Source organism: Aquarana catesbeiana, linkage group LG04 (assembly GCF_042186555.1).
Source record: "Aquarana catesbeiana isolate 2022-GZ linkage group LG04, ASM4218655v1, whole genome shotgun sequence".
Taxonomy (NCBI): domain Eukaryota; kingdom Metazoa; phylum Chordata; class Amphibia; order Anura; family Ranidae; genus Aquarana; species Aquarana catesbeiana.
In genome coordinates this window covers 367,135,990-367,153,082 of record NC_133327.1, presented here as the reverse complement: position 1 = coordinate 367,153,082, position 17,093 = coordinate 367,135,990, and the positions used below count along the sequence as shown (strand labels likewise).

At 38.1% G+C, this 17,093-nt stretch overlaps 1 protein-coding gene across 1 annotated transcript in view; it reads right to left on the bottom strand.

The window, feature by feature from the left end:
• The window catches only part of NR2E1 (nuclear receptor subfamily 2 group E member 1), a 93,319-nt gene extending 78,767 nt beyond the window's left edge, over positions 1–14,552 (bottom strand). Inside the window, exon 1 of the mRNA XM_073627038.1 lies at positions 14,011–14,552. Coding sequence (XP_073483139.1) covers positions 14,011–14,035 — 25 coding nt within the window. The 5' untranslated portion in view covers positions 14,036–14,552. The remainder of the gene's footprint in view (positions 1–14,010) is intronic.
• Positions 14,553–17,093: the final 2,541 nt, after the last annotated feature.

Genomic DNA, 17,093 nt, shown 5'->3' with positions numbered 1-17,093 from the left:
GTGCTTTGTACAGATAGTAATGACAGTTAAGAGGAGGGATTTAAGAAGTGAGAACCATTTTAAATACAGCAGTATAACAGACTAATGCTTATGATTGAAACCCCTTAAAAAGTTTGGTTCAGTGTCCCACAATGTGACATTTTTTGTTGTTGTTGTGAAGCAATAATGATCAGCAAATACTTTGTTTTTAGCAATTTTGTACTTATACAGTATATTAGTATAGACGTGTATTATCCCTTTAAGTCACCTGACCATAACCAAACTGATTTAATAATTGCGTTACTCACAAGCTTTACATCACAGAAGTTTTCATATCTAGCATTAGTGAGGACTAATCATCCTGAAACAGCCGTGTGTGTGCAAGTTAAAATAAATAAATATATAATTTGTTGCTGTATCTCTGCAGTAAAACAAACGTGGATACACTGATAGCCATACCTTACAGAATTTTAGGATAGGAATCTAATTTTAGATTTATTTGTGGGCCTCTCGCTGTAACAAGACATATGGATTTTTATTTTTAACTCTATAAACCTGTTGTCACTTCAAGCACTCAGTCGTTTTAATAGGAATCTGTATACTTAAAGGGGGTTATTTACGAAAGGCAAATCCACTTTGCAGTGCAAGTGCACTTTCAAGTGCAGTCGCTCTAAATCTAAGGGGTAGATGTGAAATGAGGGGAAGCTCTGCTGATTTAATCATCCAATCATGTGCAAGCTAAAATGCTGTTTTTTATTTTCCTTGCATGTCCCCCTCGGATCTACAGCGACTTTACTTCCAAGTGCACTTTCAGTGCACTTACAGTGCAAAGTGGATTTTCCTTTAGTAAATAACCTCCCAAAGTGTCTATGCAGTTATACAGCCCCTAGAACATGGGGTTGATTTACTAAAACTGGAAAGTGCAAAATCTGGTGCAGCAAAGAAACCAATCAGCTTCCAGGTTTTTTTTTTTCAAAGCTTAATTGAACAAGCTGAAGTTAGATGCTGATTGGCTGCCATGCACAGCTGCACCGGATTTTGCACTCTCCAGTTTTAGTAAATCAACTCCTATGTAATCAGGCCAGGGAATGTTTTAGGCCCACTTTGGGCTTTTCAAGATAGGGGATTAAAAAATCTTGCAGGTTCTATGAAAATCACTAATTCAATAAAAAATATTAACTAATTCCTGTGTCTATGGTAGTTCTGAGACCCATACTGTGTAATTCTGACATTTAGTCTGGGTTCACACATAGGCGAACACAGACATCGCATGTGATTCGCGCCCGCATTGCTGTGCTGATCAAATGCGATGTCTGTGCAATGCGAGTTCAGCTATACAGTTGTACGGCTAAACTCGCATTGGATTTGCACAAAGAAGGTCCAGAGTCTTTTTTTTTCCCGCACTTGAATCAGATCACATGGGTGTTCACACCCATGCGATCCGATTCCTGTCTGAATTCACAGTTCGCACTGCAATCTGTGAACCGATTTGGGGGTGTCATTAACATTGTATTGACACCCACAGGGGTTCGCAGAGGGCAGTGTGAACTGCCTGCGGGAGAGATGCGGTGCGGGAACTGGCACTGGAATCGTCTGGTTCCAGCATCGCTACAGTGTGAACCCTGGCTTAGTAATGCCCCATACACACGATGAGATTATCGGATGAATGATCATCTGTTTTTTATTGCATGCTAATCTTCAGATCGAATCTGATGAGTTTACTAAAGTAACGAAAATTCCTGCATGATAGAAATAAAATTTGGAAGTGATGTTGTGTGTTGTAATGCATTTGTATTGCGATCTGTGAACCGATCTGGGGGTGTAATTAACATTGTATTGACACCCACAGCAGTTCGCAGAGGGCAGTGTGAACTGCCTGCGGGAGAGATGCGGTGCGGGAACTGGCACTGGAATCGTCTGGTTCCAGCATCACTACAGTGTGAACCCTGGCTTAGTAATGCCCCATACACACGATGAGATTATCGGACGAATGATCGTCTGTTTTTTATTGCATGCTAATCTCAGATCGAATCTGATGAGTTTACTAAAGTAACGAAAAATTCCTGCATGATAGAAATAAAATTTGGAAGTGATTTCATGTGTTGTAATGCATTTGTATTGCATTTTCGAACGAAAGCTGTACTGATTAAATTAAAATAGTACGATCTGGCATCGTATGAAAAAAATTTTCATGCATGTCCTATAGAATAATATCGGATGAACTGTCCTGATCAGCTCTCAAAAGCTCTGTACGAACAATCCAATTATCGTACAATCGCTTCGAAAGGGGTATTTTCCTTACGATTTTCTGATCGTGTGTACGGGGCTTAGGAACGTTTAACTGCAATTGAGATGAAATGAAAAAAAACTGCATTTGCTTTGAGCATCCAGTCACCTGCAAGTTCTATTTTTTTAATTCCTTGCACATGATTAGATATTTGAAGTGAGCAGAGGTTTTCATTTTATCTATCTTCTCATTTTAGTAGATTACCTTAGCCCAATCAATTATTGGCCCAATCTGTGTAAAGTGATGTTTCCAATTTGAGTCCTGCTTATGATAATCAGCAAGAACTGTACCAAGCAGAACCTTCCCTTTACACTGATTTACTAAAACTGGAGCACTCAGAATCTAGTGCAGCTGTGCATGGTAGCCAATCAGCTTCTAACTTCAGCTTGTTCAATTAAAGTGGATGCAAACTCTCACATATACCCAGTGAAGTGAACAGCCTCAGATGATACACAAGGAGGAAACAAATCTCCCTAGATAAGTTTTACATGTATATCTGCTGTCTTCAGCTTTATATACTGTTTAGAAAGTGCACGTCCTGTTAGAATGTTCTCTTTCTGATTCACTTATGGTTGTGGATACTTGCAACACACTGTGAGACAGCTGATTGGAGGAAAGGCACCCCCCCCTCCACATAGTCAGAAACTTGCAGAGCTGTGCTGTGAATAAACCAGCTCTCTGCTAAACTATTTGTAGCACCCACCCTGACACAAAATTCAGGCTGGTTTTATCCCAGTTGACGGAGAGCTTGTCAAAAGTTATCATGCTGATAACAGAAGAACAGAGCAGGGGAAAGCCACAGGACTTAGGGCTTTGGAGAGAGATAAGTAAACACTGCAGATATATGTGCTCAGCTCAAATTTCATGAATCAGGTTTACATCCACTTTAAGCTTTGACAATAAAAACTGGATTCATATGTACAAGACCGTATGTACAGTGCCTGATAATAATTCTCCTGACAATGGTTTGGTGAAACATGTAGAGATCTAATCAGTCTGCACCTGCCTATGTATTGTATGATCATATCGGACATGTTCTTTATGTCTTTAAATGTTTTTATTGTTTTTCAAATAAAATTGTATATTTTTTCTAGTTCTGTTGTTGTACTTTTGCACCTTTAAAATCCCCCAAAACCCTGATCTTTATGCTAAGCCAATATGAGGGATGTGGTGCCAAGTGACTTTCAGATGCCCAGCAAAAATCGTTCTCAATAAAGCCTGGAAGCTGATTGGTTTCTATGCAGAGCTACACCAGATTTTCCAGTTTTAGTAAATCCCCCTACTAGTGATTAACAATGAACCCTTCCATATTTTATCACACTCAAAATCCTGTTATCACACACAAAAAAATTCTGTGTGATTGGACTCTGATAATTCCCTTTTTAATGGAAGACAAGAGTTGACTATATGACTATACATGTGCTGTATCCGCCCATTAGCTGAGACAGAGTGAAGATTGTGAAGAAGGACCAGCATGACACCATCAATCATTTTTGGCGAGTTATCTATCCATCTATGAACAACCGTAACATGTAGTAACTACTCCAGAAAAATTAGAGAATCCACCCTCGCAGCGTCCCCAGCCCTCCCGCTACACTGCAAGGGTTTAGACTAGGGGAAGAGAATTCAGGAGAAAATATTTACCTTATTCCTTGCTCCAGCAGGCTCCCTGTGGCCAGACCTCATGATTTCCTCTGTAAGCTACAACCAACTCCAATTGCACGCTAGCCTCCCAAGCATACAAAACAGGGTAATGTCCCTGTATTGTACATGAGGACACTGAGGCTTCGCTCACAGACCAAGGTTTTGGAGAAGGAGGAGAGCGCTGGAACTTGTTGGAGCGAGGAATCAGGTAAGTGATTAGAGCCTGTTTTGCAAACCGCTAGACAGTAGACATAAGGAGCATTTATCTCTTGCAGTGTGTGTGTGTACAGTAGTAAAAATAGGTGGTTGAGCCATCTTTTTCCTGCTCTGCCCCACTCCAGGCCACCCCCTTATAAGCTGCACCAGTGGTTATATGGGGTTGTACACATACCATGATCACAATGCTTTGCTTCATGGCCGTGGCAAAAAATGATATACCATGTTATGTTCAGCGGGCAGTACTGCCACCAATCGAAAACCTGTTCAAGGGAGTAGGGCTGCAGTGCAACTGTGAGTCTAAAATTGTACGGTAATCCTATTCAAAATTCCTGTTCAGCTGCCAAACCGCCCCCTCTTAAAATAAAAAACAAAAACAAAAAACAACAGGCATTTGAGAGGCAGCAGTATCGCCTGGCAGCCACTCCTGTAGTGCTCTCTTAAATACGATCCACCATGGATCGTTTTTCAAGGGTTGCCTCCTATGTGAATAAGCCCTTTGTTTGCCATCTGTGTCTCATTAGGGAGATTTCCCTTCACTTCCTGTTCTGTGGACTCATCAGGAAGTGAGAGACTATCTTACCAATGTGATGGAAATTATTATTATTATACAGGATTTATATCACGCCAACAGTTTATGCAGCACTTTACAATATAAAATGGAGAGTAGAATAGTTGGAGACATGATAAGCTTCTCTGAAGAGATGAGTTTTCAGTGATCGCCTGAAGGTAGCAAGAGTAGGGGATAGCCGGACAGGTTGAGGTAGGGAGTTCCAGAGGATGGGAGAGGCTCTGGAGAAATCCTGGAGACGAGCATGGGAGGAGGAGACGAGAGAGCTTGAGAGTAGGAGGTCTTGAGAAGAGCGGAGAGGACGCTTTGGGTGATATTTGGTGACAAGGTTGGTGATGTAGCTCGGGGCAGAGTTGTGAATGGCTTTGTATGTTGTAGTTAGAATATTTAAGTTTAATTCGCTGGGTGATAGGGAGCCAGTGTAGGGATTGGAGGAGAGGGTTGGCACTGAGTGGTTGGAAAGGTCTATAAGTCTGGCAGCAGCATTCATGATAGACTGAAGAGGGGATAGCCTATGGAGAGGCAGGCCAGTGAGAAGGGAGTTGCAATAGTCAGGGCGAGAGATAACAAGGGAGTGAATGAGGAGCTTGGTGGTTTCATTTGTTAAAAAGGGGCGAATTTTAAAGATGTTACAGAGTTGAATTCTACAAACTCCTTTTAGACAGCTGTCAATAGAACAACTATCCCTATTGGAAGATTGCCCCTCTATTCCTGTTCTGGTGGTAACCCAAAATCTTGGATTAACCCTCAACTTCATTACTTGTGATGTTGGTGATCAGGACAAATAAAGGGAGGAAATCTCCCTAATAAGAACACAGGCAGCAATAAAAATTTGACAATGTCTTCCAGTGGGGACACTTGTTCCAGTAACAAGGATTTCCCTTATTTTGTAGAGATTTTCTTTCACTTCCTGTTGTGTCAACAGTAAGTGAATGATGATCTCCCCAATGGTACAAAGATGAAAAAAAATCCCTATTGTTTTTAAAATAAGGAAAAAAAAGATTTGGCTTTAGATATACTGTAAGAAAACGTATACTAATTGAACATGAAGGCTGCTGTTGCTGACTGACTTTCTAATCCCCTTGCTTCTTCTGGGCCAATGACCCAGAAAATAATGACGCCTGAGATAGTCAGGTAACTAGTATACTTAGAAGGAAGTCAAATCCCTGTATTTCTCTCACTACAGGTTCCCTTAGAAAAACATCCAAGCTTTGCAGTGTCACACAGTGATCTCTAATGGGCACAAAATTGACAGATTCTCCTGGAAGCCTTGAAAATCAGTGTTGGTCCACACTGGCATGATTTCTGATGTGACTTGAGTCGTACAGCATTGCATGACAAGGGAAATTACTGTTTCTTTCAATGGAGCCCATTCACATCAATGGAACTCTGTGATGTGCAATTTTGGAAAAGGGTCCTCTGCTACTTCGGTGCGATTTGGCTTCATAGAATATGCTAACCACATCCAAAGTCACACTACATAATCGCACTAAAAACTGCATGAAAATCACATTGCAGTAGTGTAAATCAAGCCTAAGGCTGACCATACATTTTAAAATGTTCTTATTTAATTTCCTTTAGATTTACCTTAAACTTGTGCAAGGGCCTGTCTGATTGCATACACATGGAAAGTGTTTAGGTTTGACCTCATATTATATGGTAAATCTAAAGGAAATTTGTACGAGAAAATTGTGTCAGGTATGGCCAGCCTAAGCTTTGAATACTGCAGGTGATAATTTATTTCCACTTGCACTTTATTTTATTTGAACAGTTCATTTTTCAGGAAAAGCTCTGAAAGTTTTTTCCTCTTCTTCTGGTCCAAGTAGTACCGATACTCAGTATCCCATTTTGCATATACTATGTGTCATCAGTACTGCTTGGGCCAGAAGAAGGGGTAGGCAGACCTCTGAAAGCTTGCCCAAAAAAATGAACTGAAAGGCTCATTCACACATGCGGCTGGTAAAAATAGGAGTTTGAGCTGCAATTTTACCATCCTCTTAACCTATCACAGATGGAGGGGGTTTGTACACATGCCATAGCTATAGCAAAAATTATACCCCCCTCACATTTCCTACACTAAACCACTGCTGATTGTGAGCCATTCAAGTGAATGTGGTTGTGCAGCAACTGCCCTGCATTGCATATGGTTGTGGCATGGTGGTGTGGGCTATTCAGGATTAAAACAGGTTGTAAGGAGGTGACATATTGCCTTCCAGCCACCTGTCAACCGCCCTCAGATAAGTGATCCACCACGGATCGAATTGCAGAGGGGTGGCAAGTGTAAATGAACTGTGCAAAAAAAAAAAAAAAAAAATCATGTACAGTACTCTACCTTATAAATGCATAATGAGCATGACTACACAAACACCAAAAAAAATAACAAAATAATTAAAAAAAAAAGCTTCAATAACAAATACACATTTGTATTGGGCTCCTATTCAGGTATTTTTATATACCCTTTAAGTAGAAACTATTAGGCAAGAACATTTTAAAAAAAAATTTAAGTAAATAAAGTAAAAAGCAAATCTGAACAAATGTCTTCACATTGTTTAGAAGATGTTTAATGTATAGGACTAAAAAAAATCCAACTGTCAACTTTTGGAACTAACAGCAAATAATGAACCATTATATACTGCACTGATCATGTAAAAGCTAATGCTTATATAAAATACAAGTACAAGAAGATGTAATCCTAGCTTTCTGTTACTGCATATTTTTTGTAGCAGTACTGTCACCTCTGCACCTTTTTGTAGCAGGACTGTCACCTCTGCACCTTTTTGTAGCAGGACTGTCACCTCTGCACCTTTTTGTAGCAGGACTGTCACCTCTGATCCTTTTTGTAGCAGGACTTTCACCTCTGTTCCTTTCGTGTAGAACAAAGTTTTATTTTTTCTTCAAAGCCTACCATTGATGGGGTGCACCCAGCTCATGCCAGCTTGCCCTGCCTTTATCGGCTGGTATGTAGCATACCCATTAGCTGGGCTAATGCCAGGGGTATTTCTATCTATACCCTAGTTCATTGGCACAATGGGAAACCCAAATTCACAAATCTAATCTCTTCTGATTTTTACTACACTAACTTTTCACTTCATAAATTTTATTCAGAAATGTGTGGATAACAGGTGTTATTTAATATTAAAAGAAAAAAAAAACTTTAGTTGATTTCTGATTGATACCCGTGTGGTTTCATGCAAAAAAAGCATTTGTGATAATGAATCAAAAACTTTACTTTTTTGTGTAATTTGTTACACTGATCAAGGTTACATTTTTGTTACTATGTAGCACGTTATGTTTTAGTAGCTGTAATTATGATTTGACATGATCTGTCATGAGGCTAGAAATATATTTGTATAATGATGTGACATGCATACAGTAGATGATCCGGGCTGTGGTGCAGAAAATACACAGCAAGCTCTTATATTTTAATTTGTAATAAATAATCTACACATTATAATTTAATGTGAAATTAGCTTTTATATTTTAATAAAAAGGGAACCTGTTAAATCTGTCACCATAAATGTGTAGGCACATTGTTATATGCTAGACTTCCATTAAAAGTCCATAAAATGCCTTCCCTTAACCATAGTCATTTATTGCAACGGGGCTGATTTACTAAATGTGTTGAGGATCTGCACTCAATAAACTCTCACTTCAAGTAAATTCCTGAATATTTATGTCACCTGATTGGGTATTGAACGCAGCTATAATTTATTAAATGAAGCTTCTCAGTTTCTTTAGTAAATCAGCTTAACCATATCAGCACTTAACTGCAAGTGACTATGTGATTTCATTGCTATGACTTTAATCATTTATTAAGCAGTTTATGCCAACAAATGTCATATACTTAACTGTCATCTGAGCTTCTATAATAAAGACGTGCAAAAAGTAGTGACTCGATTCATCAACACATTAGAGGTTATCGTTTACTGTAACCTGAAATCTTATTAATGGTTGCATTTTTTTTCTACATAGCTTATAGGTCTGAAGGGCGATGGGGTGTTCTAAGAACTCAAGTAATGAATATATACAAAGGATAATGCCATTCAGCCACACGCATACAGGATTCTCATGTAGGTGATTTTCTGATAGAGCAGAGATTTGAGGCTGATTTACTAAAGGGGTTCAGAATCTTCACACAATAAGTGATGTGAACATTCCATTTAAATAATGGGATTCGGTGCAGATGTAAGTAAACAGGATTTGTTTACATTAATTAGATAATTGAAAATTATGCACAGAATATATCTGGTATATTAACATTTATAGGTAATAACACCAGAAATTGTTAAACCTTGGTGTTATCACTTAAATTATGAAATCCTGTTCGGATGAAATAAGTAAACAGGATTTGTATACATTAATTAGATCATTGAAAATGATGCAAACAATATATCTGGATAGCAACATGTATAGGTAATAACACCAGAAATGTTTGATCCCTGGTGTTATCACTTACACTGTGGAATCCTGTGCAGATGAAATAAATAACCAGGAATTTTATTTTTTCACAAATTAGATAATTGAAGATTATGCACAGCATATTTCTGGGTATTAACAATTATAGGTATTAACACTAGAGATTGTTGATCCAGGGAATATACCATTGTCTTGAGGGATCAGGAAATACTTTCCCCTGCTGGAGCAAATTGGGTCATGCCTTATAGGGATTTGTTTGCCTTCTTCTGGATCAACTGTGAGTATAAAGTTCTATATATAGAGGTTTTCCATTAGTTAATACATTTTATTCTATTGGTTGAATTAAATGGACTTGTGACTTTTTTCATTCTATATAGCTATATAAGTGAATCTTCACCCAATGTATTATCTGAAGATTATCAACTCCTTTAGCAAATCATCCTCACTGTGGGGCTGGCTGGCATGCAGCTGCTATGTAGGTTGGCATGCTGGTATGGGACATAACATATAACTGGATATTAACATGTATAAGTGGTAACATCAGAGATTATTGATCTAGGGAATATCTGATTGCCTCCTGGGGGATCATGAAGAAATGTATTTTTCCTCTGCTGCAGCAAACAGGACCATGCTTTATATTTGTGTTCCTTCCTCTGGATCAAATATAGGTATATGGTTCTGAGTATGGAGGCTTTCTATTAATTGTATTCTTTTTTCTATTGATTTAACTTGATAGACTTGCGTCTTTTTTTTCATAGGGGGTTGATTTACTAAAACTGGAGTGTGCAAAATCTGGTGTGCATGGTAGCCAATCAGCTTCTAACTTCAGTTTGTTCAATTTAGCAAGGAAAAAAAATGGAAGCTGATTGGATCTTCTCTGTGCCAGATTTTGCTTTGTCCAGTCTTAGCAAATCAACACCACAGTGTATCCAGGTTGCCAGTATTGTGTAAAAAGTGTCATGTTTATCTTGAAAGGTGTTTATCCATTGCTCAGCTTCCATTATATAGCCCACTTTTAGTAAATCAACCCCTATGTACCTATGTAAGCAAAGATCCTCAACTACTCTAGCAAATCAGGCCCATTGTTTGGTTGGCTGGCATACAACTGGTATGTGGCCACTGTGTGTAGTATACAGGCTGGATGGACCTGTAGTGGCATAACTACAAATAAAGTGGCATGCCATGAGAAGCCCCTTTTTTTTCCTTCCAGCAGTTACTAATTAAGACAATGCTCTGAGCGAGACAGGAGACATTAGATGAAGTGTTAACTTAATGATTCCTCCGTTTGACTGCCTCCAACCAGCACAAGCTGCCACATTTCCAGTTAAATGAAAGTGGACAGCTGCTGCATACAACAGGGCTAGGGAAAAGGGGGATTAAGCTTGGGTGGGAGTGAAGGGGGCTGTGAAGTCAATACATGGAAAGTTTTATACAAGTCATAAGAATATCATGCAGCTAGGAATCATACTACCAATGACAGTGTTTAATGCACACTGTGACAGGTAGACTGTGTGCATGGAGGCTGGGAGCAGAAATGCCTGTGTTGTGTTTATATTCCTGTGTAATTACAAGCTCTTTTTGCCACCTACCTATTGATTCACCAGTGACCCGTCAAAAAGAGTAGCATGGGAATTCTGGTATGAAACAATGGTAACAGGGAGAGCACTCACCCCCTCCTGCAGGCTTAGCTTCCACCGATACAAACTCCACCTTGTGAACCCCACACTCACACTACTACATCATTACAGCTTGTCCTCTATGGCCCCTGCATGGCTTCTACTCATCAATGTCATATCATAGCCTGGGGGACCAACAAGATGCTGCCAGCCTGCCAGCCTGCCATACTACCACCTCTGTGACATGGACATTCACAAAAATACAAATATGACAGCAATGCTGCCAGACACAAGGTCGTGAGGACAACTGATTAATTAGGGTCCCCTGGCTTTCCTGTCCCTGACAGTACAGCCACAGAAAACACATTTTTATTGAACTGGGAAACCGTTTTTAACATCCCACAGCGGGGGGCTTTGGGACTTTTTGTGTGTTATAATTGCTTAAAGATATATGGCAGCTTAGATTACTGTAATTACCATCAGAGGCTGCTGAAAGAAGTTAGTCGGAGTCTAAGGGACTGCTGCTTGGGTTCCTATTACCACCCAGGCAGAGATCGGTTCACATAGCTCTACAGTCATCCAACCACGGCTATTGGGGCACACTAATTACTCACTGCACCTGTGTGCTGGATGGATGGATGGATGGATGGATGGATGGATGGATGGATCAGAGTACTGACACACCGCATACCATCTATCTATCTATCTATCTATCTATCTATCTATCTATCTATCTATCTTATATGCATTATCAATTCATCTAACATCTATACATGTTTCACTTATCTCTACGCCTGTTTAGATAGAAACACAAATGATCTATCTTCTACAATATGATCTATTTATCTCTAACATCTATACATTATTCATTTATGTCCATGCCTGTCTAGATAGAAACAGAAATGATCTATCTATCTATCTATCTATCTATCTATCTATCCATTATTATCCATTATTAATTGATCTCCATACCTATATACAGAGTTTATTCATCTAGTTCTTTCTTTCTGATTGCATTTATTGAAATGCCCACTCCAAAGTGTACTGTAATAAAGATACCGAGGACAGACACACAGGACAGTCACCAGCTCAAAGTCAGGACCATATACCAGCTTTATGACATACACAGTGAGGGCAAAGATATTCACAAGTGTAACACGTGTGATCAGACTGACAGCTGGATCTTAGCTTCATCATTAAAAGTTATGATTATTTATTTCATTGTTCATGATCTATCTATCAATTTATCTACAGGCAATACATGATACAAGTTTCTTGTACAGTTTTCCTTTGCATTTATCTAAACCGTATATTATGAGGTCAAACCTTAACACTTTTTGTATGAATCCGACAGGCCCCTGCACTACAGTTGAAGGTAAACCTAAAGGAAGTTGAATAAGAAAATTATATAATGTATGGCCAGCTTAAAACCTATATATTTCTAATTTTCTCATTATTTATCTACATCCATGTATCTACTATAGTATATATTTTGCCTATCCCAGTGTGTGTAGTGATATCCTCGCGCAGATCTATCTATCTAATTATCTATTTCTATAAATCAATCACAATATAATTTGAGGCAGTGTCTGTAATAGAAAATCACAGGACAGTCTCTACCCCAGGGAAGGAAACGAATGACTACTCAAATAAATTTAGAGATCACCTAGAAAACTTCTTTCATATATCATTGCTGTACGTTTTGGATGTTACACTATATATACAGTTCACAGTATGTAACAGTAAATAAAAGTGAAATTGGTTTTATAATTTATAATGCTGATGATCTTTTTAGGCATGTGTGTTTCCTTAGAATAAAAAAAAGAAGAATTTGGGTGTACATAAAACTTATTTGCCGCATGAAATGTGCGCTGATTCTGTTTCGAAGTAATATTATGTGTACTATATTACCAGGCACTCCTGACTTGATTTGGGTCATTTTGGCAACTTTCTCCTGAGTGAAAACTTTAGTAGGGCTTGGTCAGTGAGTCAGAGAGAGGCAATGGAATAATGTAATCCTTATTTCCCTCTTTAGTGTCCGCAGAAACCTTGCCAGGATTAGCAGCGACTTTTGCAGCAAACAATAACCCGCACACAGACCTTCCCACAGCTAAAGTGCCTAGATTCAGGATTATCAGGAATGTGACTTTAAAGTTGGTTTTATTTTCTTCATCCCTCGTTTCTCGGATTATTTGCCATAATTAGGGATGCCTTGTGCTGTAGATTGCATTGAAATCCGATTTCAACTTGATGATTATGTGAGCAGGTTTAAACTTTTTCCTACTTTTTATAGAAGCCCTGCCACAAACAACAAGTCACAAAAATAACACTCAAATCATTGTAGAAGGGAAAAAGTATTTTACAAAAGTTTATAAACTACAGTGGTTTGTCAGTGAAACATTCACATTTACTTTATCTATCTCTATCTATTTGCATATGCATAATATAGATTTATCTATTATCTATACTCAATCTATCATTCATCTGTTTATATACATATGATATAGATATATGTCTGTTATCCTGGTCTATCTATCTATCTATCTATCTATCTATCTATCTATCTATCTATCTATCTATCTATCTCATCATTCTTCATAATAAGAATAATATAGATATTGCTGTCTATTATCTACTTTTCGATCATCTATGTATCTATCTATCATCATCAATTTATATACATATGGATTATGTAGATATCTATCTATCTATCTATCTATCTATCTATCTATCTATCTATCTATCTATCTATCTATCTATCTATCTATCTATCTATCTATCTAATATAGATATATAAATCAGTTATATATGATCTATCTATCTATCTATCTATCTATCTATCTATCTATCTATCTATCTATCTATCTATCTATCTATCTATCTATTCATATACATACTATAGATATATCAATATGTTATATATGAATGATCGATCTATCTATCTATCTATCTATCTATCTATCTATCTATCTATCTATCTATTCATATACATAATATAGATATATCAATCTATATATGATCTATCTATCTATCTATCTATCTATCTATCTATCTATCTATCTATCTATCTATCTATTCATATACATAATATAGATATATCAATCTATATATGATCTATCTATCTATCTATCTATCTATCTATCTATCTATCTATCTATCTATCTATCTATCTATCTATCTATCTATCTCTCATTTTCACCTATGACTAGTATATGTATTGTGTCTATCTCGGTGTGTAGTGACATCCTTGCACCCCAGAATAAAGTGACCCCTATACGCACTTGTTGATCCGGCAGGTTTGCTCATAGTGCTGAGTGTCCCCAGAAGGTGGTCCAGGTCCTTGTGTTGCAGTCCAGTGATGACAGGTCCAGTCCAGCAGTCACAGTTCTCCCAGCCCTCCAAGCATCCTGGTCTTCTCACACTTTAGGAATCAGCAGGGCAAACTTTTATCAGAGTATCACAAGTGTTCTGACAGTCTTCCCCGACTCCGACACCCCAGCGAGTGTCCCCAGATGAGGGTTACAAGAACAAGTTTGGGTAGACTCCTTGGGAGAAGCAGGGGCTCAGCTGTCAGTGTCAGGTGGAAGGGACAAGTGTTGATTGCCTTGGGCAGGCTTCCAGCTAGGTGGGTGAAGGAGCAGGGAGAGGTTGACACTATAGGCAGTTCTATGGAAGCAAGGCAGGCTTTGCAGAAGTTCAGCGCACTGAATGACTTTGTGCTTTGAGCCGCAGGCTATAGCCCTTAGAATAAAACGGGGACAGCAGAAAGTGACAGGACACTGGGGAGGAGAGAAGTGCTCCCTGTGCCCACTGAGAGCTGGCCTGCTCTTCTCCACTGCTGGAGGGGCGTGACGTCACTAGCCTGGATATTAATGAGCCTCCCTATGCTCAGGCAAGGCTCAGCTCTCTATGCTGACAGTACGATACCTGCATGAGACCTGTGTGTGTCCATCCCAGGCCAGTACCCTAGCCTGACTCCTGCCTGGCAAGGACATCCCTGGAGCACTTAGATTGCTCAGGTATTGTATGTCTGTTCCATTGTCACATGTCCCCTCTCCTCTGCACTAATCCCATTTGTGTCATAGGTCACTCTCTTTATTATTTCAATGGGCAGCCCTATTAGGCGTTTGTCAAACTTTCTAGGAGTGATCGTCCATTTTTCTGTTCCAAGTGCTGTTATTGATTGGACCGAGAAGAAGAAGAGTGTACAGGACAATAAAAGTCCATCTGGACTCTGTAGGACTTATGGATGGTCCAAAGTTATGTGGCAGCCACTGACTGTCATGTAGAGGAACTCCTCCCAGCTGGTGCCACCCAGTTCAGGTATACACAGCTGGTACCAGTTTCTTCACCCCTTTATTTTTTATTGGAGATATCTATGATGACTTTTATTGTGGCTAGGAATCTATGGTGGCCACGTTATTTGTTTCTTTTTTCACATTTTTTATTATTTTGTTTCTTTTTTTTTTATTTTTTGTATTATTAATTATTTTTTATTTTATGGTTACTATATAATTTTTTTTTTTATTTCATACATACATATATTACACATGATGATATACATTTTTAAATCTCTCTCTCTCTTTCTCTCTCTTTCTCTCTCTCTATATATATGAGAAATAGGTATCTACTCTTCCCACCACCTGCACGATGAGCACTGACAGTTCTAGCAAGGCAGGCACCTCTCCTGTTATATAGATAACAGCTCAATAAACTAGGATAGGTAGGCAATCGTGACAGACGTCGATGTCTCATGCAAGTAGACACCCCCTGAAAACTGCAATTATTTTGACACATTCATTCTATGTTGTTAGTCCTGGTACTCACTCTATAACAAGGGAAACCTGTTGTACAACATGTTATTTCAATCATACATACATATTTACAAATAATGACTGTGATTTGTATTAAACACTTATGTTTGAAGCAACTCAATGAAAGCAAAGTGATTTCTGATTGTTCCACTGCCTCCTCACATTTCACCGCCAGGGGCGCCCTCCTATTGACTTCATTGTAGAGCAATCCTGAAGGGTAGTTGGGTATTTCAATTTCAGCCCCTTGATATGTAGAATCTAGGAGCTGACCTATGTGACCTGCTCAGTTATGGAAATGTGAATGTTGAACTGGGAATCCACTTCCCTGCCAAGTAGGGAAGTAGTAGTTCTTGCATCATCCATAAAGGGCTAATTTACAAAACATACTGGTAAATATACATATATTTATATACAGTTTAATAAATGTATATGTATACAGAGGCAAAAAAAATATTTATTATTTTATAAGTCATTCTTTCAGAACATGGTTATATCCAGTATTTTATTACATGCAGACACCTACAGAAAACCTAAATTCTGGAGCTCTGTGAGTTCATAAAAGATCTATTTATAAATGTTTTCACGCATTTTTTTATACAATATTCACATAATTTCTAATGAGATTTAATTGTGAGAATTCTGGGTGAAAGTTATGTGTGAAAACGTTCATAAATGTTCCTAAACATTTGCTAGATGAATCACGTTTATTAATCTACTAATTTACTAACCTTCTTCATTGATCACAATGAGAAATTGAATGTACTTTGTCCTAATCTCCCCTTGTAATATTCAATTCAAAACATGTCATCCCACCCCATATTTGTAGCACTTGAACAATGTATATAAACAAGTACCGCTTCTAGTAGGAAATTTAAGAAATGGTTACTTTATACCTATATAAAACCGACGGTTTATTTTATTATGCGCATGAAATAAATACGATTTAACAAACATTGAATTAGGATTCTGTTGATCTTAATAAAATTAATAAAGCATTCCTTGAAATAGCACTAGGCATATGCAAATGACTGATCTAAATTTTCGCATGCCAATTAGAACATGCCATTGATATGCAGAGAAGACTATTAGCTCTTTGAATATTATAGCCTCATTACGTTGGAAATTCACCCAGAAAGTCAGAGCCTTGTGTAGAGACGGGTTTAAGGACAAGTGTTCCCGATTTTCCACTTCCTTGAACATTAGCACCAAAAGTCCTTTCTTTTTTTCCCCCTCTTCTAATCTAGACTAATACAAACTAACACAAACTAATACAACTTTTACACCAACACAATGGAAAACTAGAATGACTTGCCAAGCAAGATGATAGCTCACGAAACAAAATTCCAATGTACAATATATACGTGAGTGTGTGTGTGTGTGTGTGTGTGTGTGTGGGGGGGGGGGGGTTATATGTTTAAAAGTTGGGGGGAAAGCTTGATATAAGTTGTATAAATGTAAATAACATAAATACTTAACTTTATATATATATATATATATATATATATATATATATATATATATATATATATATATATATATATATATATATA